Source organism: Fragaria vesca, linkage group LG4 (genome assembly GCF_000184155.1).
Source record: "Fragaria vesca subsp. vesca linkage group LG4, FraVesHawaii_1.0, whole genome shotgun sequence".
Taxonomy (NCBI): Eukaryota; Viridiplantae; Streptophyta; class Magnoliopsida; order Rosales; family Rosaceae; genus Fragaria; species Fragaria vesca.
The window spans coordinates 3,150,775-3,176,077 of NC_020494.1; the positions used below are offsets into that span (position 1 = coordinate 3,150,775).

The window sequence follows — 25,303 nt, forward strand, 5'->3', positions numbered from 1 at the left end:
AAAAAAATGAAATTCATTAATGTCATTGATTCACCCCATAAAATCTAGAAGGAAATACAAAATGTAAAACTGGTAATTCAATAATATGATTTAACAAATTGGTTTGAGGCCATTAAACAAAAAATTGGTAATACCATATTATATTGAATTGAAATTAAATTCTTTATTTACTTATGTGGTAGGATACATAGGTTTGAGGCCATAAATCTTAGGCTTCATATAATTGTGTCTTTTTCTAAATGTATTGGTTTAAGAGCATTGCTGTAAAAGTCATCATAAAGCTATATAAGGGTAGCAATAGGGTTTCTCCACTAAGAGAGTTGTTCTCTATTAACAACCATAATACCCCTTTGAGAGTTGTTGTGTACAAAGCTACTGTAATTCCTTCGTAAACAGTAAACCCTCATTTGATAGTGGTCTTTCTCCCTATTGATATGTGGACATAGGCTTTTGTCAAACCACTTTAAATCGAAAGAATTTCTTTATTTATTGTTCTTGCATATATTTTGGTCATTGTGAGATTTTCCCCGCTTTGATTCTCTATTCTTCTATTTGTTTTTGGTAGGTGCAGTGAGCATAACAAAAGAAGTAGAGATGGCAACAGAGAATTCCAGTAAAGTCTTTGAAGCACATCCTATGAATGGTGGAGATGGTCCTAACATCTATTCAAAAAAACTCCATTTTGCAGGTTTTTCTATAATATTAGATATTTCCTTGAGTTAATTACTTTGTAGTTTATTAATCCTTCAAGGCCGGACATTGGGGTGCGCCGAGGTCCCTAGAAGGAGGGACTTTTTCTTAATGATATTAAATATATTCTCTAACCCTTATGTTGTGTTTGGATGCGAGAAAATTCCCTGGAATTTAATTGAAAATAAGGATTTTATAATTCCTAAAAGCCGATTCTCTTGTTTGGCATTATCAAATAAGAAATTTTAAATTTCGATGGAATTAAAAACGAATGAATTCATTGATTAAATTCCTCACTTGAATTCCACCAAAAATAGGTGTCATTTACAAATTTCTTTGCAAGATTCAATTTTCATTTCCAAAACAAGGATTTTTAAGATTTTATATTTTATATTTCTTTTTAAACTTTCTTAATCTATCACACACTTCAAATCCCAAATATACATAACCAAACAATAGAAATTGTAATTAACGGAATTTCAATCGATAGAAATCTAAATTCTATCATTTCAGAATTCGTCAAGAATTAAGAAAAGTCTCATCCAAACACAGCGTTACAGTGTGTTTGGATGAGAGTGAATTCCCGGAAATTTAATCAAAAATATGGCATTCTCAATTTCTTAGGACTGTTTCCCCTGTTTGGATTTTCATCCCGTGGAATTAGCAATTTTCACGAAACAGGTGTCATTTGTCAATTCGTTTAACTGAGATTAATCTAAATACAAGTTCTTGTGCATTTTAAAACTCTACATCATATTGGTGAGCCGTGGGGTGGTTGGTTAAGGTGGTTAACTAACAACTTTGACGTTATGGGTTCAAACCTCATTGACATATGTAGGGTGTGTGAGTTATTTAATAAAAAGTTTTTTTTTTAAAAGAGAAAAAAAAAAAAAACTCTACATCATGAAATTCAAAAAATAGAATTCTTAATAATGGAGTTTAAATTCATGGAATTATAATTCCCATGATTTTAAAATTTCTATGAAAATTGAAATTATTTTATCCAAACACTAAACCCTAAACCCTAAACCCTAAACCCTAAAACCCTAAACCACAAATCACAATATAATAAAATCATCATCAATCAACACAAGGAGCATATCATAAAATTATATCCTTCCACATAGATATATTTATATGCACAAGACATAGTTATTCCCACAAGAATAACCTATCAACAACCAAAAATATTATAATTTCATGAACCTTAAAAATAATCATATAATAGGAAAACTTGTTTATCTTACCTATGAGCCGTTGACGATCAAGCTCATATATTTTAAAACAACCAAAAATAATTTTTTTTTAAAAAAATCATCATAATCATTATCAATAATCATCATAAACCTCATCATCATCATTATAAAAATCATTATCAACAACACAATAATTATCATCATAATTCATCATCATTTTATAATCATAAACCTTATCATCATCACCATCATCATCATAATAATCATTATCATCAACACAATAATTATCATAATCATCATCATAATTCATCAATAATTGGTTCCAAGTGAACTTTGGTGAGATGTTACTCACCTATATATTCCCGCTGCGTCTTCACAAAAAAAACTCAAGAACCAACTCTCAAAAACAACTCCACAAGCTACCTAAACAACACAAATACTAACCTTAGTAACCAAACAAACTAAAGAGAATATTGCACCCTTAACAAACCTTAACCCAAGGGAGGACAACTTTCCAAGGTCGTTATATTTAACGACTCAATAAAGCTGCCTCTAATCCTCATAACCTAAACTCAAACCTCACACAAGCCTAAGATTAAACTTAATGTCCTAACAAGCAAACCTTACACCAAACCTAGAAGTTCCACATCTCAACATGCTCACAATAACAAGAACTAGCTAACCATCGAAACCTAGAGGTAGGAAATTACCGGACACGCTGCCACGCGCCATCACAGGCGGCGGTGAGTGGGCCCCACGCGCCACCCCAAAACTTTAAAATTTGCACAAACTCCCAACAACAACCTTATAGAGCACAGCAAAAGGAACAAACTTTGTACTTGTGACTAGACTCGAATCGACCTTGAACTGCTCCAAACACCCCCTCAAAAATTCGAGCCCCAAAACTACAAATCAAGGTTTGAAAATTCAAAACTGAGTTGATTGCTTTGCACAATGACACACAGATGGAAGAGGTAAGCAAAACTCACCTCAAGATGCTCCTCGTCGCAGCCGTAAACGGCGGTTTCAACCCAGGCAACACCGAGTGTTCCAACTAGGAGAGACGTCCTCTGCTGGCACCGTCTGTGGTCAACCGCCGTGCAACGCCGTCCTAGGATTGAAGGCGGTGGTCCTGTGAACCTGACGAGACCGGCGGCGTCCCGAATGGTGGCCGGACGATTGGGTTTGGTGCCGGAGGAACCAGGAGAAAACGAGCGGCTCGGGGAGGAGGAGAGAGAAACTAAATGGGCTTTGTGAAATTTTAGGGTTTTCTAAAAATACCCACACACATTTTTCTACTTATACTTCAAATCCCGAAAACCACAACACTTCAGCTGACCAAAACTTCCTCATACGACATCCAATTTACGCGTGCCACGTGTCTACGAACTCATATCATCGTGCTCTACAACTTTCGTGAAGGAAGTTTCTTGAGAAACCCAACATATAAAAAGTCAACTCTATGACCCTTAAAGAAAAAAAGAACCCTTTCGGGTAAATTATGCGTCCAAACACTTCCACTCTTCTTTCGAACCTCAAAAACCCACTAACTTCTTACTCGAAAATTCCTAAATAATATTAGAAACTAATATCAAATTTCCGAGGTATTACATTGACATTCAAATCAGTCGGATCTGCTTCAGATCGGGTTGACTTGTGGTTGTGTTCTCGGCGTCTGTAGGTCGTCGGGGATTGACTTTGGGGCCACGATTTTGAGTGGCTCTTGGTATTGCAGAAGGGTTGGTTGTTGGTCAAGGCCTGGTTTTGTTCCTGGTTTGTGAAAGGTGATGTTGCTAGTTGTTCGATGGAGTCAAGGCCGCCCGCCGGAGGCGACGGTGGCGGCGGTGACAGTTGGCTTGAGGATAGGGAAATTTGGGTGCCCTTAGCAACTGAGCCTGAGCCCGTGTCTTGTTTCAGGTTTCTTTAGGCCTGGAGTACCAGATCAGGGTTTTCGGTCTCAATTGCCTTTTAATTTTATTGTACTTTCTGCTTAGAATAATTGTCTATAATCGTTTCCCATAAATTATAGGTTTTGTTATTCCCCTTTTTCATTAGCGTAATTGTCCATAGTCATTTTTGACTATAGGTGTGATGATGAATGAGCAAGAAAAGTGTAATGAGGGTGCTACCCTCCGTGAATCACTTGATCTTATTTGTCCTCTGTACGCAATGCAGTAGATCGATTCATGATGTATAATTTATTTTCAATAAATGGAATATCTTAACTCAAAAAAAAAAAAAAAAAAAAAAAAACCAACACATGGTGCTTAAAGCATCGTTAGCAATGCAATGCTAGCTATTTTTTAGTTAAATTTTAGTCAAATTAGCTAAAAAATCATTTTAAATAGCCACTTTAGAAATGTGTTTACATCAATACTCTCTATTTTAGCTAGTGTTAAATCTTCAAATGATGATTAAATAATTTAAATATACTTATGTATCATGTAAAATATCTTAAAAGAAATGTATTAAATTATAGCGAGCCTAATCTCAGATTTAGAGAGCAATAGAGAGCGAGGTAGCTAAAAGTCATAATAGCTAAACTTAAGCTAGTCTGTTTGAACTCATAAAATATCCCAAAAAAAAACTAAATACGCTCTATAAAATAGCTAGGTACCATAATAGAGAGTCTGTTAAAGATGCTCTTATATTTTTTGTCATTTTTAGACTTTATTTTAAATTGGGTGGTGTTATTGCCACCATACTAATTACTTGTTCACCCTACATGTTTTTTTGTTTATTACTTGGGTGGTGTTATAATGATTCATTATCTTCAATCATTCTCATTTTATGCCTCAAGATATATAGTCTAACACTATCTGAATCTAGACATACTCAGAACCTACAAATTAGATAATCACGTTTTTTATTTTATGTTTTTCATTTGTGAGACTGATCGATTAAGAGAGACGAAAAGGAAGGCAAAAATAAATGAGAGGGATGTAGATAAAGATAAATAGAAAAAAAAAAAAAGACTTGAAGCTAAACTCATTTAAAAGAGGCACTATTAGAAAAAAGGCTTTAGCCGACGAAAATAAAAAACCAAGCCAACGAATTATTTTTTCATCGGCTAAAGTCCACGTTAGCCGACAAAATTTTACTTCGTCCACTAATTTAAATTTTCGTTGGTTATGGTCAACTGTAGCCGATGAAATTTTGATTTCGTCAGCTAAAGAAATTTTTTTGTCGGCTATAGTCTGTGAACTTTAGCCGACATCTTTATAAAAGTTTAGCCGACGAAATATATAATTTCGTCTGCTAAAGTGCCTTATATTTGCAGATCTGGACAGCAGCTCATTTGGGGAAAAAAAAACGAGAGAAAAAGTTTGAGTGTTGTCGAAATCTGTCCATAATTAGTTTGTGGAGCTATATATAGGTACGTATGTGTATATATGTTGATTTTGAGTTTTATTTGAGTTGATCAATTTTAGCCGATGAATTATAGTATATTTCGTCGACTAAAATCATCTTATTTGAACGAAATAAGTCATAATTTGTCGGCTAAGATGCGGTTACCTGACGAATACCCTAATATTTCGTCGGCTAAACTCTAAACCCTAAACCTTAGCTGACAAATACCCTAATATATGACTTGTTGCGTCTCATCAATTTGAAACTATTTTCAGTTGAAGGTCCGGCCAAAATACGTAATTTAGACGGTCCAATGACCTTTTCCGTGCGTTTAGGGGTTTGACTTACGAGATTGACCATCCGGATCGAGCCCTTAACCTTGTCGGATCAAGTTGAATTTTTTCCCATACATGTATTTTATCATGAGGTCAGATCTGACGGTCGGATTTTCGTTTCTCAAGTTTGATCATCACAATCACAACATGCATACTAATGTTGTATAACTTGTTTACCAAGTGTTAAGTAAATGTTCCGTTTCAAAAACAAACTATACGTAGAACCTTCAAACGCAAAAAAGTCATGAAATAAGATATGACCAAAATGGTGAAATACGTCTACGGTTGAAAAATCACGGTATTCCGGTAAACTCTCATTGTCGATAGTTGTGGTCAATGCAATTTTTCATTCTTTCTCCCTATGGGTAGCCCTATCTTCGGTGGTTATTTTCCGTAAAATTTTTATACGACTTGTTACGTCTCATCGATTTGAGACTATTTTCAGTTGAAGGTCCGGCCAAAATACATAATTTAGACGATCCAATGACCTTTTCCGTGCGTTTAGGGGTTTGACTTATGGGATTGACCGTCCGGATCGAGTCCTTAACCTTATCGGATCAAGTTAAATTTTTTCCTATACATGTATTTTATCATGATGGTCAAATCTGACGGTCGAATTATTGTTTCTCAAGTTTGATTATCACAATCACAATGTGCCGAATGTATAAAAAGTACTATAGCCGACGACATTATTGAAAATTCGTCGGCTATAGTTAATAAAATAAATAAAACAAATAAATTGAAAATATTAAATAAAAAGTACTATAGCCGACGAATTTCATTACTTTAGCCGACGAGATTCACCATTTAGCCGACGAATTTCACATGTTTAGCCAACGAAATAAAAATTTCGTTGGCTAAAGGTATAGGGTATATAATTAAAACCAGCGCTCGACAGCCTCCACAGCGCTCCAAAAAACCCTAAAAAACCCACCACCGCCTCCTCGAGCCCTCACCGCGCTCCACAGCCTCTACCGCCTCCGCGAGCCCTCCACAGCCTCCTCGAGCCGTCCTCGAGCCATCTCCGTTTTTCTCCAGCCCCGATCCCTCCTCCTCTTCACCGTTCTCACTATCTTCCTCATCTTCGTTTTCACTTCCACCCATTGAGTGCAGGTTATTTCTCCGTTTACTTCTTCTCAATCTCAGTCACAACTCACAACTCACACTATTACGTCTGTCGCCAGTCGTTGTCGCTAGAGAGGTCGCCGTTTCCATAGCCCGCGCCGTCGCTTGTAGCCCACATCTCGAGTCGACCAGTCCCGACTTGGCTACTTCCCCAGGTATGGCTCAATCAGATTGCTTATAATCTGATCGTGGACATAGCAGGCTTCAATTCAAAAGCCATCATATTCATATTCTTCAATGTTGCTTTGCTTCGTCTATAACTAGAGTTTCAATTTTAGAGTTTCTGTCTTAGGATTTGTTGATTTGTCAGTTTTAGAGTTTCAGCTTTGCTTCGTCTTCAATGTTGATTTGTTGATATAGAATATTAATTTGATTAGGATTTGTTGATATAGAATATTACCTTGATTAGGATTTGTTGTTACGTAATATGTATTAGGATATTTATTACACATATTAGGATTTGTTATATGACCTTACATCCTTACGAATGAATACACATCAACACAATCGAAATCTGTATGGTCATATTAGCCTTAACTAGTTCAGTCCAATTCATATTAGTCTTAAACTAGTTCAATCCAATTCCTCATGGGTATATGCTGAAGCTGAACCTTAAGATGTTGATCTTCTATAATAACTGAGTTCGATACAAAGAATCTTTGATGATTGTCCACATATGTTATCTTATAATCCTATATTAATTTGTACTGATCTCATAGTCTTAATTTGAAAGCTCCTGTCTTAACTTGGATATGGATGTGCATTTGATCTTATTATATGTAATATTAAAGTGAAGTTGTTGTATTACACAAAATGTTTGATGAATAAATTGATCGTGTCAAAAGGCTAGATCGTGTCACCCAAATTTTCTCGTGTATACAATTAGCCCAGGTGACATTTCTATCCTGGCTCCGCCACTGCTCAGCCTTGATTCAAATTAATATTTTAAACAGGATGAGCGGTAATTTTAGATCAACGAAGGGTTCGAAGGGCCAAAGGTCCAAATCGTCTGAGGGAACCTCTAGCAACCCTCAAACGTCGTTTCGGGGCCCCATGACAGCCAGACGTGCAACCCTTCTAAAGACGGCGCAGAGGCAGCCGAGCGTTTCCCATTCCTCGAGGCAGCCGGAGGTGCCCCCTTCATCGAGGCAGGCGGGCGTCCTTCATTCCTCAAGGCAGCTGTGGCCTCAGACCCAAACGGAGGTGTCTGCACCCCGTATGCCTGAGATACACCGGGCGCTCACTCTGGGTCCTACTGCTTCGGATGGTGGGTCATCTAGGGTACAGATGCCACCGCCTCATCTGTTCCTTACGCGGATGATACCGGCCTTACCTACAGTCGATGGCTCAGGGACGCCGATTTATCCACTGCCCCCGCCAGTGGCTCCATCAACGGTGTACTGATTCGTGTCTTTTGATACGCCTCTTATTTCCGCGAGGGTATCATTATCGGCAACAGAGACGAAATCCGTCGCGTCCGTCGCATCGCCCTCAGGTAATGAAAGATGAATGATTTGTTTTCTTATAATTAATAATAAAGGGTCTCCGATTTTAATAATCAATTTGGTTTATCATGTGATAGGCACTGTCGGAGCTAAACCGATAAAGAAGAAGAGAGGCCCCGTCACAGGGAAGGCTCTCGAGAAGATCGTTAATACCTCAAGGAGGATCGTCATCGATACTAACAGGGATGGCCACATAGTATCGGGCGGGAAGTCGAGGACGTACTCCGGCCGCGTGGGAGCGCTCATTAGGGATAGAGTCCCTATGTTGTGGTCAGACTGGGGAGAGGTCCCGCAGGAGGTTAAGGACATGGTCTACAACGTGATGTCGGTGAGTTTACAAAATGCCTCAATAATATTATGTATTACATTGTTGAGTTCTCGAAAACTAAACTAATAAACGGTTAAATGCAGGTGTGGTTTGACGTTCCCGAGCACCTGAAGAACAGCTGGGCGGACGTTGTGCATGGGGGAAGGTACGTTGGGAAGTTAATGAAAAAACAAAATTGTATGTAATATTTCTAATATTTTTGTTGTATCTGTAGGTACAAGGAGTGGAAGAACGAGTTGCGGACCCACTGGACTACGCACGGGAGCGCACGTTCTGGTACCCCTGCTGAGTTCTAGTACAAGGAGTACGAGTGGCGTTGGCTTCTGACATCAGAATTCAACAACCCTCATAAACAGGTATTTAAAAAAATTAATTAGTTAATTTGTTATTAAGTACGTCCGTTTTTAAATATTTTACTAATAGTTTATTTTTTCTTTGAAAGCCGTTTCTCGGGCGAACGCTCAGAACCGGCAACGCAACACAAAGAACCATCATGCCGGTTCTAGACCGTTCATTGTCTTCATGGACGAGGAGGCCAAGGAACATCCAGAAGTCAACCGGTATGTCCATACGTACTAGAAGGCATATCCTGACGCCCAGGAGGATATTGTAAGTCATCTTACGTTTTTAAAATTTTTAATTTTACCTATATATATGTCAAAATGTTAATTAATCATTTTTTTCCTATCCAATTAGGCGAAGGTGAGGGAGGCTAGTGACGAGGTGATCAGTGCTATAACGAGGAAGGCATGGCCGGACACGCAGGACGAAGAGATGTCTGAAGCCATGTCCCGGATCGACACTTCGGATCTGAGGGTTGGGGCGAGGATCTTGGGCACAGCCTTCCCACTGCGAGGAAACAACTTCTACTATCGGGGTCTAGGAAAGAAGGGCGAGGAGTCCTGAAGACCACTCCAGGATTTCAATGAAATGCAGTCTCGACCAGCAGCAGGACGACTCAGCTAGAGTCGGAAGTTCAAAGACTACGAGAACAGCAAGCTGCTCAGGCTGCCGCTCATGCCGCCCAGATCGCCGCCCAGACAGCCTATACTGCCGCGGTATATGCCACCCAACAGGCCCAGCAGCAGCAGATGTTCCAGTACTTGCAAGAGTTTATAGCTGTCCAGCTTCAGAGACTTCCGACTCCGCCCATGCCTACCCCTATACCGCTACCTCAGCCGCCGCAACCTCCTCCGCAGCAGCCCCCAGAATCGGATATTGATTTAGACAAGTTAGATTTTGTGTAATTGATCAATTATATAGACTATATTTCGTCGGCTATAGTTATTTTTTTAACTTTTTATTACATACATTAGCCGACAAATATCAGCGGCTAAAGTCTCAGACTACGGTCGACGAAACATTTAAGATATTCGTCAGCTTAATTCTGGGACAATAGCCGACGACGTCTTCTAGTTTCTTCGGCTAAAGTCATCGCCGACGACTCTTTCCCGACGAAACCATAGCCGATAAAGGCTCGTCGGCTAAGATCTTAGCCGACGAATTAATCTAACAGGCCGATGAAACCTTTTCGTCGGCGAAAGTGCTTGTCCTGGTAGTGAGGTACTTTAAGTATTGCAAATGGGTGAACTAAGTGAACTTCAAATTATAAAATTATATGTAGGGTGAGAAGAGATAGTATGGTAAAAAAAATGATTAGTAAGATGGCATTAGCCGTACCCTTCAAATTTCAGCACAAGGTCACTAAATTCTTAGGATCCTCTCAAGTTGAGAGCCTTGGATCCTCTCAAGTAAAAGTAACATGCACAAACTTACCAAAAAGAGGGAAGAAGTAACCTGCACTATCTCACATTTTGCATAGACGTTTCGTTGATGCTCCCAAAGAACTTTTGAACAGGGCAATTGTAGAAAAGCTGGACATCGAAAACTTCCTACCTTCCAAGTCTTTTCACATTGCAGATTTAGGTTGTTCTACTGGGCCAAACAATTTTTGGGCAGTTGAAAACATACTTGAAGCTGTGGAGTTCAAGTCAGGGCTGAATTCTCAGATTCCTGAATTTCAAGTGTTCTTTCAAGATCATACCTCAAATGACTTTAACATGCTCTTCCAGTCTCTCCCTCAAAACATGCGATATTATGCAGCCGGTGTACCAGGTTTTTTTTACGAAGGAGTGTTTCCTAATGCTTCCATTAACTTTGCTTACTCTTCTACTGCCATTCATTGGTTATCTAGAGGGCCAACAGCAGTAGCTGATAGTAGCAGTCCTGCATGGAACAAAGGACGAATTCAGTACTCAAATGCCACAAATGAAGTAACAAGGGCTTATGAAACTCAATATAGTGAGGACATGTAAGCCAGGGCCATAATGACACCCCTCGTTCTAATGCTTCGATGAATGTGGCCTTTCAGCTTTTGGAATCCTCCCTCATGGACTTGGTCAGAAAGGTAAAGCTATTCATAGATAGTAAACTCTTGTAACCTAACATAGCAAAATAAAATGCAAATATAGAGTTACATATGCAAGAATTTAACATATTTGTCTCTTGTTCCTGTTGCTTGTTTGTTGGGACTGTAAAACAAAATCTTTATTTCTCATGTACATGCAGCGAGCAATTAGCGAGGAGAAAGTCGATTCGTTTAATATACCTATATACCCGATGTCTCCCAAAGAACTATCAACTCTTGTAGAAAGAAACGGTTCTTTTAGCATAGAGATGGTGGCAGACTTGCCAGTTTCCCCAGTTGACGACATTAGCTCAATACCAAAACTATTAGCTACTCACATGAGAGCTGGCATGGAGGAGCTCTTTAAGCAGCATTTTGGAGAAGAACTTTTTGACGAGCTCTTCGATTTGTATCAAAAAAAAAATGTGAAGAGCATATCTCCACCCTTATCGCAAGGAAGCCTAGTAACTTCTTTGTGGTGCTTAGACAGTTAGACGCAAGGGAGATTGATTTGGAAATGATGTTCTAGTACTTGTGATTTGTGCAACTTGAACTTCCTTTATTGTTATGTTCGAATAATAAGCCCTAGAAGCATGTCAAATTGTTGATATGTAAACTTGTAATCCACCTTTCACAAGAGATCGATACTATGCGTTCAATTTTTTCCTTTTTTTTGGTGTCGTTTAAGTTGTTACTTTACAATTTCAATGTCATTTGCAATGTTAAGTTATCACATTGCAATTTTCAAATTCAGTTTTCTTTTTAAGTTATATATGTTTCTTAAATCGCAATTGTCACTATGCACTCTTCTGCATTTATTATGTAAATCCCAAAAGAAAACATGGAGGTGCGAAATGGTTTCTAAGATAACATCTACGTTACTATATTGCAACATGAAAAAAAAGGAGAAGAACAAAATGAAGAAAAAAAAGAGAACACTAATTTCCACTTTGTTGGGAAAGAGCCGAACAAGTTGGGAAAATGCTTGGTTTCATTCTGGTTCCTTCTCTAGCATTGCATCGTCAGGAAATCGTCATTGGGTTTTTTGGTTTGATTATATGTTAGTTTCATGGTTGCCGATGAGTCGTGGCTTGGTTGGTTAAGGTGTTAACTAACGATTTTGAGGTCACGGGTTCAAATCTCATTGACATATGTAGAATGCATGAGTTATTTAATAAAAAAAAAATGTTAGTTTCATGGTGACCTATGTATTATTATATTTTGATTGTTAACTAGATATAATTCTATATCAGGACATTATAATTTTTCAATAAACAAGAAATAATATGAAGAAAATAATTAATAGGGTGGCAATAGCTGCACCCCTAAAAATATCATCGGATAATTCACCGAAGCTTCTTAGTTTCATATCGGTCCAGATCGACTGTGAGATTTGGTTTCAATGCATCTCCATTTCTACGTGTGACATGTTTACTGCACCAAAATATGCCCTCTATATTGAAGTCCAAATTATGCAATCTTCTCACAGTTCCCCTAATAATATGGTACTTATTAGTATACAAGACAACAAAATTCCTGGGTACAATAAGATTTATCCTTCAAGCTGCAAAAATGGATCACAGAGGGTAATAAGCGAGCCACCGATCAATCATCGCATAACATTCCTTAGCTTTGTACTCGGGAGCCACATGACCCGCACCCTGCATAAAGCACAAACATATATATGTTTACAACTTCAATATTTTTTTCATAACTGCAGGGAAAATAACCAAGGGGGTGGTTCTTGCCTTTACAGTTGCATATTGCAGACTGTAGTCATTGTTTGAGAACTTTTCTGAGTATCTGCATGAGGTTAGTACAGTAAATTAGTCACAGAAATTTTGTAGCAAACTTGTGTAATATTAAGAACACACAAAAGCAGTAAATTGTTGAGAGATTTAGCATAACTTACCCAGCTACTTGACCATCTACATACCACGGCCGCCAAATCTCACTGTTTGTCAAATTTAGATAACGGATCCACTCCTGGGTGCCGATGTGTGGAACAGACATGTCATGGTCACCACTGCAATGAAAGTTTTATATGCACTGGTTTAGAAGTCTCTTGATAGATGTTCCAGGAAATACAAAACTGACTGACGTATAGAAATTATAATCGGACAATTGTGGTTGCAGCAACAAGATATATGTCACCTGTATATAAGAGCTCGAAGGTTTGTGTCACTGAGATTCTTGTGATACTCAACGCTACTTGTGACAGTCTTTGTGTAAGCTATGCTCATATTACACCTCTTCCAAACACCAATGGAGTTCTGTTTAGTATCAAGACATTAATCAGTTGTTGTGAAATCGCTATACATTATTCAGCTTGCATCTTAACACTTTCCTTTCGTATAAGAATTAGAAGTTTGCATGCTAAATACCTCGCTGACGTTAAGAGCTTTGCGGACAGCGTGGTCATTAGCCCACACACCCAAGATCACATAGTTGTAGTACTGTTAAAAGAGGAAGTAGAGAAGTAAGGCTCCGCATATATATATATATATAGTCGGGATCAGGAGGCGGACGTCCTTATATATATATATATATATATATATATATATATATCTCATAAGAAATGTACTCGAGTATTTACCCGGCACCATAATGCAGGAGTGGATTCTGTGAGTAGATTTTCTGGTAGTTCTCGGATTGATCTTCTTCCTGGTTCTTCTCTGTTGTTTGGTAAGGCCACTTGACAGTTGGGTTCCAAGACATGCATAATATTAATTTGAAGAAGCAGCTGAAATGTCAAATGATTTTCTTAGTTTCTATGGACCATAGCAATGGCAGAAAGGCATCTAACTAAAGATCAGCTTTAGTCTCTCTGACCTGATCAATAGCTGCAAGATCTGTCACACATACTGTGTTGTTATCATCTACATTAACGTAGTCACCGCCGCAGCTCTCTTTGGTAGACTGAAAGACCACAGATACATCAAATTTTAGATTGATTTAGTTTGAACTAACTTTCCAAAAGAAAATATTTGAAGAAAAAAAAATTCGAAAGGGAATACCTCATAAAGTTCATCTGATATGAGTGTCAACCTGTGTGCAAAGGGGTTGACAGAGTTGACATCAATGAAGTCGTCAGTCTTCGGGTTTCCAAGTATATACCCCTACAACATTACAATAATCAGTATCATTAAATCATTATGCTTGTTATCTTTTCACATATTAAACAAGAATTGAATTTACAAATTTCATACAACTTGAGAAGATATATTCAGCAGTATCTTTCATTTTGATTGAGCAACCAATAAGTATAAAGCCTTCTTAACGACATTCTACTTGAAGTAACCAATTTGTACGTCTAAAATGCATATAAGATGCATCAAAGTTACTCAGGTTTTGGAAATGAAAGCAAAAGAAAAACAACTGATTTCTGGAGAAAACAGTTACGTACTCGAAGGTTGAGATAGGGCTCCACTCCAGCATTGTTACCTGCAGCAAAATTTTGTTGGGAAACTTGTAAGTCAAAAACTATTATACATAACGGACATAGTAAATTTACTTCCCATGGAAAACAGAAAGCAAAGACCTCCAAAGGTCATCAAGGATGTAACTTACCATCATAAAGCTGTTGTACTATGATAGGAAGAGGAATTCCAGAATATGAATCGCCACCAATGTAGAGTATATTGTTCAAAAATTGAGGATGAGCCATCAGCCACTGCATAACAATATAGGAAATAAATTAGCCTTAAAGAAACATATAGCATTCCATATATATGAAACATATTTGCCATTCTTTATGTTCACTATGGTGATGACTTTTGAAATAATTATCCTTAGCTGTCATTCCTAACAGAAATTACATACAAACAGAGGTTTATGGAATTGATGGCAGAAAGCCACAAAAACATGAATACACTTTCACTGAAACATTGTATTTGCTACAGAACATTTCATATTAGTATTCATCATTGTCAAAGTTTAGGGGTCTCAGTTCTGTAAGAATTTTTTTTTGCAGACTAATTCAGCATACCTTTCTTAGAAACTGAACACTCTGGTCCACGGCATCTTCGTCATCGATATAGTAACCTTCTTGGGTTGTAGAGTAAGAGAATCCGGTGCCAACAGGTGAATCTACATATATTATGTTAAGGCCCTGCAAAAGTCAATGTGTATGAGTTAAATAAACATGGCTAGAAAAAGATTAGTATATATTGAAGCCTTGAAGGAATCATATGATCTGTGGAACTTCGCACCTGTGTCCATGCGTATGGATTCAAATGAAGTGAGGGTAGACTTCCATTGTAATCTACATATGTGAAAGATAGTGGACCTGCAAAAATGTAAAAGGAAAAACCAATGCCGTAAATTATGTCACTCCATGATTTGGTGAGGCAAGACGATTGTGATTAAGTTAGTTAGGAGATTTCGGACTGCAGAGACAATTAATCCTTGCACAACTGAAAATGACAACTAATCTATGAAAAAAAAATGGTGGTGTTGTAGCAGTCCTATTAAGAACTTATGAATGATGACAAGATTAACATAATTTTTTTTTCTTTTTCTTTTATTAGTTCAGATTCACTGAAAGATAATAGAGTGCAGGTCAGACCTAACATAGGTTCAACCATATAGAACATGCTAGATTGATGGTTATCCTACTACCCACAGTATTTACTTGGGAATTAATTTCGTGAATACCTTGTCTGCACTCAAAAGAACCAACAATCTGTTTTGTAAGCATTTTACTAATGATAGAGCAACTAATATTAACAGAAAGAATCTGTCTTGGTATATCATGAAATGAGAATGACATATATTACAGCACATTACACTTAGGGTAGTATGTAGGAAACTATAATATATGATGGTGACAATTATACTTCTCTATCTTCTGTATGTTTTCTAGTATATTACTAATGGTCATTTCTCAAACTTAACCTCACTATATCTCGACTTTGCATGAATAGTAATTAGTATTTCAACTAGTATGTATTGAAATAGCTAGACTAAGCAACAGTACAAAAGATTCCATACCACTTTCATAAAAGAAGGCAGAGAGAACAGAGCAGCCAGGGCCTCCAGTGAACCAAAGCATAAGAGGGTCTTCGGCAGGGCTTCTCTGCGACTCAACAAAATAGTAGAACAATTGAGAGGTGTTTGAGTCACCCACACCCACATACCTACAAAACCCAAATTCTCAATGCTGTTTCTACAATCACCAATCGCTTAACTCATGAGGAAAAGAAAGAATGTATCAGAAAAACTCAATGCAGCAGCTAGAATGAGCTTACCCAGTTTCGAGTGTGAAGGGCAGGTCCCCTTCAAAACCAGGTAAACTGGTGACTATGGTTTGTGAGGTAGCAATCCCACACAAACTTGAGAAAAGAACTAAATGTACACACAATATCGGCACGATATATTTCTTAAGACATTGGAGCCTTTCTGGTGCCATTGTTGGTGGCTCTTCTGCAGAAATGCAGCAGAAAGAAGAGGAACAGGGTTGGTGCAGTCTCTTGAAATGTGCTACATTAGAAGTGGTGCAAAATATAAGGAACAACTTAGTGTAGTTCGCTACCCAGTCCAACTGGTATAAGAAAGTTAGTTATACAACTGTGAATTGTACTGGTGATGAAACTCGGTTACAACCTTACGAGCACGTGTGAATTGTGGAACTAATTTTTTATTTTTTTATAAGTGAATAGCTCGATAATCTATATGAATGGCAAAATGGTAGCTAGAGAACATTAGCTAGGAAAGATTTCATTCCAAACTATAGATATCGCATTATTGCATTATATTATGCTAGCTCAATATTGATATCTTCTGGAGGATAATGCAGCACAACACAACAGTCCCATCTTCAAATGCATGTCCTAGTGCCAGACCCCAATCTTCACATTTAACTGAGAGGAGGGAAACTTAAATAAATTGTTCAATTGTGGTATCAAAAATAAAAACCTAAATTTGGTCGTGCTTAAAAGCATTGTTAAAAACGTTTACTTGATACTATATAGTTGACAGATTTCAAACAAATTATGTTTCGACATGTGAGTTGCACCAATCTGAGTTTCATAATAACTATAACTAAAAATAAGCAGCACGTGACTTTTCTTTCCTTTATTGAAAAAAGTTAGCTGTTACTAAACTTTCAACAACTAGAACGGCAAGGTTACACTCAAAAACCGGGTTTAGGGCTGAGGCGATACCGCATATTGGAAGCAGTTGGTACAAAATCTGGAATTGAGCTATCAAGGTACCAAGTAGTTAGTTCATAAACTGAAACTAACCCGAGTCTGCAATGATTCCCACAAATCACACTCCCAAGCAAAGTTCTATTTCAACTCCCTAGGGTATAACTTGATGAGTCCAATCCATGTAAAACATCCATATCTATTCCTACATAGCAGGGCATACAGAGTTCAGAGTACTGTTAAATCATTCTCAGCTTAGATTATAACTCAGATACAAGCTCATCAAAATTACAAGATTTTCTTTGGGATATAAAATTACAAAACTTTGCAGGAACTGCCCCCACCACCGCGAGTAGAGGTAGATTCCTTCTCATGGTCTTGTACTTGGTCAACAAGAGATATAAAATAAGTCAAGACCATAATCCTCACCAAGTCTGCCTCATTTGTTAACAACCAGTTTTGCCCTCTGCCCCAGAGATCATCAACTAGACAACTAATCGTCTTATACTCACCTTAAGTTGAGATAGCCAATACAGCATAGGGCAATGAATCAAGTTACTCTACTGTGGTAGTCCTCCTTTCCAGTAGCGATTCCATAAACTCTAAACACAATTTAGGTAGGGGTAGAAGATTATGGGATGACCCGCTAAAAATGGTCTCCCAAGGCCTTTGTGATGGAGCATATGGGGCTAACAAGTTCTGGTCTGTCTTCATCTCAAATTGCGGTAGCTCCCCATAGATAGATGCATATCCAAATTGCGCTGTTAAAAGTAATCATACAGAATGTCAGATACAAGTAATGAAAATGAGGTTCCCACATGTAAAAGGAATATTGGTTAAAACCCAATCAGGCTGATTATATTTTCTCACCAACTCAAATGATTATGTTAATGAACTATTCTGAGTCCTTTGATATTTCTACTGGATGCAGTTCATTTGACAAAGACATACCAGTAAAAGAGTTGACCTTCCTACCATAAATATGTACTCCTTCCTACCATAAATGAACTATTCTGAGTATAGCTTCACACGTAATTGACGCAAGTTTGTACTCCTTGTCTAACTAGATGGATCTTCATCTGATGCACGTCCAAAGATAGTTTAGGATGAGAAGCAAAAGTAGTCGCAACAAAAGCTGGCACAATTACCATATTGTCTGGTTATTATGTCATTTATGAGGATAAGTTTATTAATTCAAATTTTTTCTACGAAGACACTTTTCTTCATAATAGTGTGATATGCAGATCATGAGTACTGATGTAAGTAAGTTTTAAAGAACTATCAGCACAAAGACTCATACGTGTACACTTTAGACACAGGCGTGACATTTTATGTGCGACTAGGATGTCTCTTAGGTCCAAAGTAAGTCAAGAATCATTTTCTTAAGGGTAGAAGTCTACAATAATGGACCGTGGCGAAGTGCTAGTTAGTATAGTTTAGCCTATAGTTTATTCAAAGCGACTCCAAACACTGTATTAGAGGCAATGTACTCCAAACACTGTATTAGAGGCAATGCACTCCAATAACTGTAGCGGTAATGTATTCCAATAATAGTATTAGAATATACTCTTAACTCATAAATACCACACTATATATACCAAGCAAAATAAAGAATTAACTTTTAATTTGTCAAGAAACGAAATGAAGCAACATAATCCATAAAGCAGCCCACCTGTTTCGTCAGCAGAAATATGATCCTTCGTCCTGGTCAAACTAAGTTTACTTGCATCGTTGTCATATGGATCAAAGAGGATGTACTCATGATCGGCATTTATATAGGCAAGCAAAGCTTGTGGTGATTTTCCACCAAATATACTTTGATGTTGAAAGGAAGGTGAGTTTCCTTTAAGAAAAGCAAGTCCCCCTCCCTTAGCCTGCAACACAAGCATAATGATTGACACACCAAAGAGGAGAGCATAACATGTGTGAACATATATAGTTAAACACCTACAGTTACGATTAAATGAATTAAAAACCAAAACTTCCTGTTTTGAATTAGTTGAACTTTTAAAGGGCATAGACGATCTAAAAGCAAAAGTCCAGACACAAACAAATGTAAGCAGACATAGCTACTAAATCCTAGAGATTCCTGTTTTCAAAATTATTTAGTTGGTATTAAATCCTAGAGGTATACATATCAACACACATTTTCAACAGTCATATCCATATCAACCCTCAGATGTTATAGAGATTAACCCGGGGTTCATATCTTTGAAGGTCACTTTTTGATGGAGATTAAATATGATATAACACTTCATAATCTTTACTATACTTTGCCAAATGGATTTCAAGACAAAAACAAATATGAGGAAGCATTTGCTATAACTGTTCCTAAAAACAGCAAGGATTTCAAGAATATCATACCTTCCTTACGGACCACATAGCCAATGGAATAGGATCTGTAGCATTGAATAATAAGATTAACCCGTCTTTTCCTTGAAAAATTGGTTCATTAGATGATTTTGGCAAAAGAGCTAGAACTGCAAATGATGATGAATCTTTTGCACAAGTAACATCTGCAGGATATATAAATAACAGAACATCAATTACAATGTTGGACACTAGTTTCATCAGTATCCCATATAGCAAAACGACCATTCCACTTGACATAGATTATATAAGAAGGCGGATTGTGGCCTAAGGTGATCTGAGCTCCAGTGAGTTCAGATACCAGTCAAGCTAGTTTAAAACACTATTGGTTCTTACTGATTTGGTTTCTATCCCTTTAAAAAGAAACCTTGATTCATGTCACTTTTATTATATCAAAAACAATAGTGATGAGGTGAGGAGGAAAAGAAGAATAAATCTATACAAAAATGAGAGAACTACTTTGCTACATTTAGGGCTGATAAATAAAGGCATTCAAACCTTCTATGTCAAGCTTGTATGACCAAGACTCGGACAGTTTTGACATGCTCCACACAGATAATTGTGGTTTCGAACCTCGGGAGATGGACAGAAGATACTCCCCAGCAAAGGAGAGGGTCAAAATTGGCTGAAAGAGAACAAAATGCATATACATGTGAGAGGAAGCAACACAGGAATATTCAGTAAAAGAAATTTTTGTACATCAGCTGGTAACTCAATCGTTTATACTACTGTCAATATGGAAATGTAGTGCGATAAATATAAATAAATAATAAATAAATAAACAAAAGGACCATATCCTAAACATATCCACACTGCATGCATTAAAAAATGAATAAGACAACCATCCTTAATAATGGTGAGGCAAGGAGGTCTGAGGTTTTTAGATGTATAAATTATAAACAGCCAACCCAAATGATTAGAAGCTAGACAACAATGCTACATAGCCCTAGTTTGTTCATGAAACAGTGTTTATTTCTGAAGACATATTAAAGTAAAGAGAAGCTGACAACTCACCATCTGCATAACTCCAAGCACAGCCACAAGCATGTTGTTGTCAGGGTCCCATAGTGTGATTACAGTTTCAGCTGCAACAGCCAGCACAGAACCATCGGCAGAAAATGCAGCAGCTGTCATTGGCTTTTTCCTGCAAGGTACATCATAATTGCTAAGAGAGAAATCTCAAAACAGTTCATATGTCCTGTTCAGATACCTGATAACCAAGAGTTCTAACACCAAGTTATCGATTATGAAGATGAACATGAAGCGTATTTGTCATTTTCTTCTTCCATAGAGTTCACTTTGTCTTTCTTTGTTTTCCATTTATAAAATCCATATATAAGGTATTAACATGATCATGCAGTTCAGAGTATAAAGCTTTATCACCAAGTTATTTTCACAAATTCAACTCCTAGAAAGGATAACAGGGTGAAGGCCCTTGCAAGAAGTTATCTTCCAAGGTAGAGAACATACTTGTATGAACCTACAGCATGGCACATCCAACCAGAATGCTGTAATGCATCTTGTTTCTGTGGAATCTCATCACTGCAAACCCAAATCTGAAGCATTGAAATAAAATTGTAAATATCATTGAAATTTTAAATATCACATTGAAACAAATACGCTATTGACCTCAAAATTACCTTCAAATCCCCACCGTATGATGAACTGACAACCATTTGACGGGTAGGATGGAAAGCAACAGCAGAAATTCCAGCATCCCTACAAAACACCAAAACTAGAAAACATTAATAATCCTCTGATTCATACAAAACATACAGACAACCTATAAGTTTATTCAGCTTCAAAACTTTGAAACATGTACAAGATTGTGAAAATTACAAGAGATGACTTTTTCTCAGGTTAACAATTCCAGCAGCAATAAACAATTTCTCACTAGAAAAGAACTCAATGAGTAATTGAGTACAAAAGAAAGTACAGAGTCCAATTTTCTTAGCAGATCAGTCAAGGTCGAACCTGTGAGGTTCATACACAATGGTGGACAAGTTGAAATTTTTGTTCTGTGAATCCGATGCCCAGAACTTAAGACACACAAAACCACCTATTCCATCCTCAGGAAGATTAACTTCCACAGTGCTCATCATAGAGCCATCTCCAGAGAGAGACACCAAAGTCACTATTACCTGTAGTATGGTAAAATCAGTGATCCTATGTAGTAGATGATATGTGAACTAATGGGACAGTATCAAGTAAAATGAGCAGCTTACAGAGACTTCATCGCCTGGTTGATGATTTCTCTCACATACTTGAACCTGCCAAATATACAATCCAGACGATTTTAACTAGCATGTCATCAAAACAGAACAGATGCTCTCAGGCCAAACACATCTATATCTGTCTATATATTATTTATCTACTTATTACATGCATGTGATACTAGTGAAAAAGGGTTGGTTCAAGAACACGATAATCTAAGTATAAGACCCCTAGGACCCAAACTAATAGAACTAGAAAAATACCAAATTTTTTTAATTTACAGGAAAAGGCAGAAATGTATTTATCATCATCAACGCTAATAAGTTAAAGTCATCAAAAAGATTGCCCGTCGGAAGCTATCACTATAGGAAATTGCCTTAGGAGGAGATACAAGAGAACCAAAATGCAATAAGATCTTTGTACCATTTAAGTCATGGGAAATATCAAGTACCAACAAAATATCTTTACCTCAGAAATTTCACGGTCATCAAACAAGCTGTAAAACTGGATGCGATAGTTCTCTGTACACAAGGCAACTAACCCAGCAGTGTCATCAAAGGCAAACTTGTTGCACATGCCGTCATATACCTCTGGAGAAGAAAATGGGAGCTGGAAAGGAACATAAAAGTACTTAGAAGCTGTCATACTATTTTATCGTCAGATAAAGCTGCTAAAAGTACTTCCGAGGGATGAAAATGTGAATGAAACCACAAACACAGCAGCTAGCCTGCTAAACTATGGAAATGGTACCTTAAGTACCGGTATACCATATGCCGAAAATTAACATTTAACCTGGATGTAGGGCTAAGGTTCAACTCAGGCCTTAGGGCAAGACAACTCAGGAATGCCTTTGGCCAATAGTCTGTAAAAACTTCATCATGCATATTTATAAGATTTTACTGCCAAATTAAAGATAAGTTTTTTCATGCTTATGCATTTTAAGTGTCAAGGCCATGCCTATTGTGGCAGATTTTAAAGGCTTTGAAGAATTAATAACCAATCAGATTTTTAGTGCAAGACAACTCAGGAGTGCCTTTGGCCAATAGTCTGTAAAAACTTCATCATGCATATTTATAAGATTTTTTCTGCCCAATTAAAGATAGTTTTTTCATGCTTATGCATTTTTAAGTGTCAAGGCCATGCCTATTGTGGCAGATTTTAAAGGCTCTGAAGAATTAATAAACCAATCAGATTTTTATTGCACTTGCCTCACAATCAAAGTAAAAAAATGCCCCTTGCTGCATTTGCAAGTTTTGGATATTAATAGCAACATCTATATGCAACTTATTTGTAGGTCTTTCCTAAATCCTGATGGTGCACTCTGTCACTAACTACTGTTACCTACCATATATAGTGTTATAGCCGTGAAAAAAGAGTGTGGAGAACATCAGAATTTAGAATAGAAACAAACCTTGATCCCCAAAATAGACTTTGTGATTTCCATTGAGGGCGTTTTTAGCAAGTGAATTTGATTATCTGCACAAGATATCTGAAAACCTAATATCAGTCAACCAGTAGAATTGATGACTTATGTGTATGCTAAAATACTCCATCACAGTATGTTGAATGTCATACTTACAGCGGAAAGTGTTGGATCTAGAGAATCAGTTAAATATATAAGTGGAGATCCAATTCTTGGTAAAAATTTCTTTTTCCCTGTGTCTAGCTGCCAGTCTACGAGAACTCCTTCCTTTCCACCTGAATACAAACATTTTGTCATTGAATGGTCACTTTACATCCATGCTGTAAGAAAATTGACAAAGGAAAAAGAATATAATAAAAAGGAAGAGGATCAAAAAGAAAAGAGCAAGCCATCCCCATTTTACCTGACAGCACTCAAAATCTGCATACCTGAATATAAGTACGCTCCATCAGAAGAAAAACGAAGAAGATTGATTCCCGTAGGATGCCAATGCCAAGTGGTACAAGAATCAGCATCATCATTTCCCCTGGTACCAGGTTTTTCTTCCTCATCATTCATTGATCCTCTATTTACTATTTTTTCACCATCTGAAAATGTATGGTTACCAAACCCTCTCCAGATTAGAATTCTCCCAGATGTATCACCTGCAGCAACGAGCCTCTTTGTTGGATGAAATGCAAGATGTGTAAAATTTCTTGTATGGTGTAGCGTAATCTTAGCCACTGGGAGTTTAGAATCTTTGGCAGGGGTTTTCCAGATGTGAAGCTTCCGCTTGTTCCGGATGCCAAAGAATTTTCCAGAGGGACTGATAGATATAACTTCTGGTTTTCTTGTCTGTCAAATTAAGACAACTCATTGTCATACATCTTAAATTTCAATAGGAGAGGAAGAAAACCGGAATAACATAAGTATTGTCTTGTGATCAATATATAACAGAATTATTATCAGAGCAAACTAATTAATTTGGATTTAATTTATAATCAAGCAATCGACAAGTGGAACTTCTTCTTCAGAAATCCATCTTGAGCAAACTAGTTAAAGTAAAACACTCCTAAATAACAAGTTCCAAATGCTATGAACAGAATCAGGTGTCGATTCTCTTTGAAAAAAAGTTTAATCTCTTAAAAGCATTAACTCTTCTTAAGAAACAAAAATACAAATACAATTTAGAATCATCTACTGATAAGTAAGCAATTCTTTCCTTCTGATTTTAGCAGAGAGATTAGCTCTATTGTCAGTAAATAGATGGCCAAGATATCAATATCTTATCGGCCCAGAGAAACAATCAAGAAACCCACACATTCTCTTGTACCAAATCGCCATACAGAAACAAAGTCATCAATTGGTAGAAAAAGCAGGAAAACAACATAATAATACTACAACTTTACGCATTGAATAATGACTAACTTTTTTTGGTTCGCTCCATATATTCATTTCTTTAGCTCCTTGCATTTTATAGTAAACCCTCATTAATCCCACATAAAAGCACATAAATTCCATAACACAATTACCGCACCTCTGCGAGAACAACACCAGCCAACCGAGACTCAGTCAAATTACACTTGCGAATCTGGCCACGCAAGCCCTTCCCCGAATTCTCCTGCACTTGTGTGTTTTCAACAGACAAATAAGCAAAAGCATCCGCCGGCATCATCTTCAAATCCGTTTGGCCCAACAACAACGCCGGAATAACCTGAAACACACAAAATCGAAACAACACTTCCATCAAATTCGTATATTTCACCAAAACACAACAACCAGTGACGAAACTAATACCATAGAATAGATAGGCATCTTGATATCAATCGTCTTCATCAACTCGGCCGCCGCATAGTCCCAATACCTAATTGTGCCGTCAAGCGAGGCCGTCCAGCAGAAGCTGAGAGCTTTGTTGCCGGGGACCACTAAGACGGAGGTGACCAACGCCGTGTGACCTTCCAAAGCGGAAACCTGTAGGGCGGTGGAGGTGCTGAAGACGGAGACGATGGTGCCGGTGCAGACGAGTAGGCGCTTGGCGTCGGTGGAGAAGGCCGGTGGGGCTGAGACGTAGCTGTAGCCGCCTCCAATCATCTCTGCCGGCTTTGGGGTTTAAGGGTTTATGGTGGCTACTCAACTTTGGAGTTTCTTTTTCACTCTGAGCGGAAGCCCTTAATCCCTTATATCTGAAACCACGTAGTTTAGGTTTTTTTTTTTGCTGCTACAGTAAAAAA

General features: G+C 37.5%; 2 protein-coding genes across 2 annotated transcripts; both read right to left on the reverse strand.

Moving 5' to 3' along the window:
• Nucleotides 1-12,164: 12,164 nt before the first annotated feature.
• Nucleotides 12,165-16,426, reverse strand: LOC101305358 (serine carboxypeptidase-like 18-like). The gene is made up of 14 exons (XM_004296398.1): nucleotides 16,187-16,426; nucleotides 15,930-16,075; nucleotides 15,149-15,225; nucleotides 14,926-15,048; nucleotides 14,508-14,610; nucleotides 14,344-14,381; nucleotides 13,955-14,056; nucleotides 13,770-13,856; nucleotides 13,534-13,680; nucleotides 13,322-13,393; nucleotides 13,092-13,210; nucleotides 12,850-12,963; nucleotides 12,686-12,740; nucleotides 12,165-12,598 (listed from the first exon to the last, which is right to left on the reverse strand). The coding sequence occupies exons 1-14, from the start codon at nucleotides 16,345-16,347 to the stop codon at nucleotides 12,515-12,517; spliced, it is 1,428 nt and encodes a 475-aa protein (XP_004296446.1). The 5' UTR covers nucleotides 16,348-16,426; the 3' UTR covers nucleotides 12,165-12,514.
• An 843-nt stretch (nucleotides 16,427-17,269) lies between these two features.
• Nucleotides 17,270-25,224, reverse strand: LOC101305649 (WD repeat-containing protein 75-like). The gene is made up of 15 exons (XM_004296399.1): nucleotides 24,870-25,224; nucleotides 24,610-24,786; nucleotides 23,522-23,927; nucleotides 23,250-23,368; nucleotides 23,082-23,159; nucleotides 22,139-22,279; nucleotides 21,682-21,726; nucleotides 21,431-21,597; nucleotides 21,097-21,175; nucleotides 20,927-21,012; nucleotides 20,471-20,600; nucleotides 19,955-20,081; nucleotides 19,451-19,602; nucleotides 18,759-18,960; nucleotides 17,270-17,847 (listed from the first exon to the last, which is right to left on the reverse strand). Exons 1-15 carry the CDS (start codon nucleotides 25,161-25,163, stop codon nucleotides 17,642-17,644), a joined length of 2,409 nt encoding a protein of 802 aa, XP_004296447.1. The 5' UTR covers nucleotides 25,164-25,224; the 3' UTR covers nucleotides 17,270-17,641.
• Between the last annotated feature and the right edge of the window lie 79 nt (nucleotides 25,225-25,303).

Coding starts and splice junctions, on each gene's coding strand:
- LOC101305358 (XM_004296398.1), bottom strand. CDS start 16,347: ATGGCACCAGAAAGGCTCCAATGTCTTAAGAAATATATCGTGCCGATA. Junction 15,049..15,148: donor ATCCATACGCATGGACACAG/GTGCGAAGTTCC, acceptor TGACTTTTGCAG/GGCCTTAACATAATATATGT. Junction 13,394..13,533: donor CTCCTGCATTATGGTGCCGG/GTAAATACTCGA, acceptor CTCTTTTAACAG/TACTACAACTATGTGATCTT.
- LOC101305649 (XM_004296399.1), bottom strand. CDS start 25,163: ATGATTGGAGGCGGCTACAGCTACGTCTCAGCCCCACCGGCCTTCTCC. Junction 24,787..24,869: donor AGATGCCTATCTATTCTATG/GTATTAGTTTCG, acceptor TGTGTGTTTCAG/GTTATTCCGGCGTTGTTGTT. Junction 20,082..20,470: donor TGCTTGGAGTTATGCAGATG/GTGAGTTGTCAG, acceptor GTTCTCTTTCAG/CCAATTTTGACCCTCTCCTT.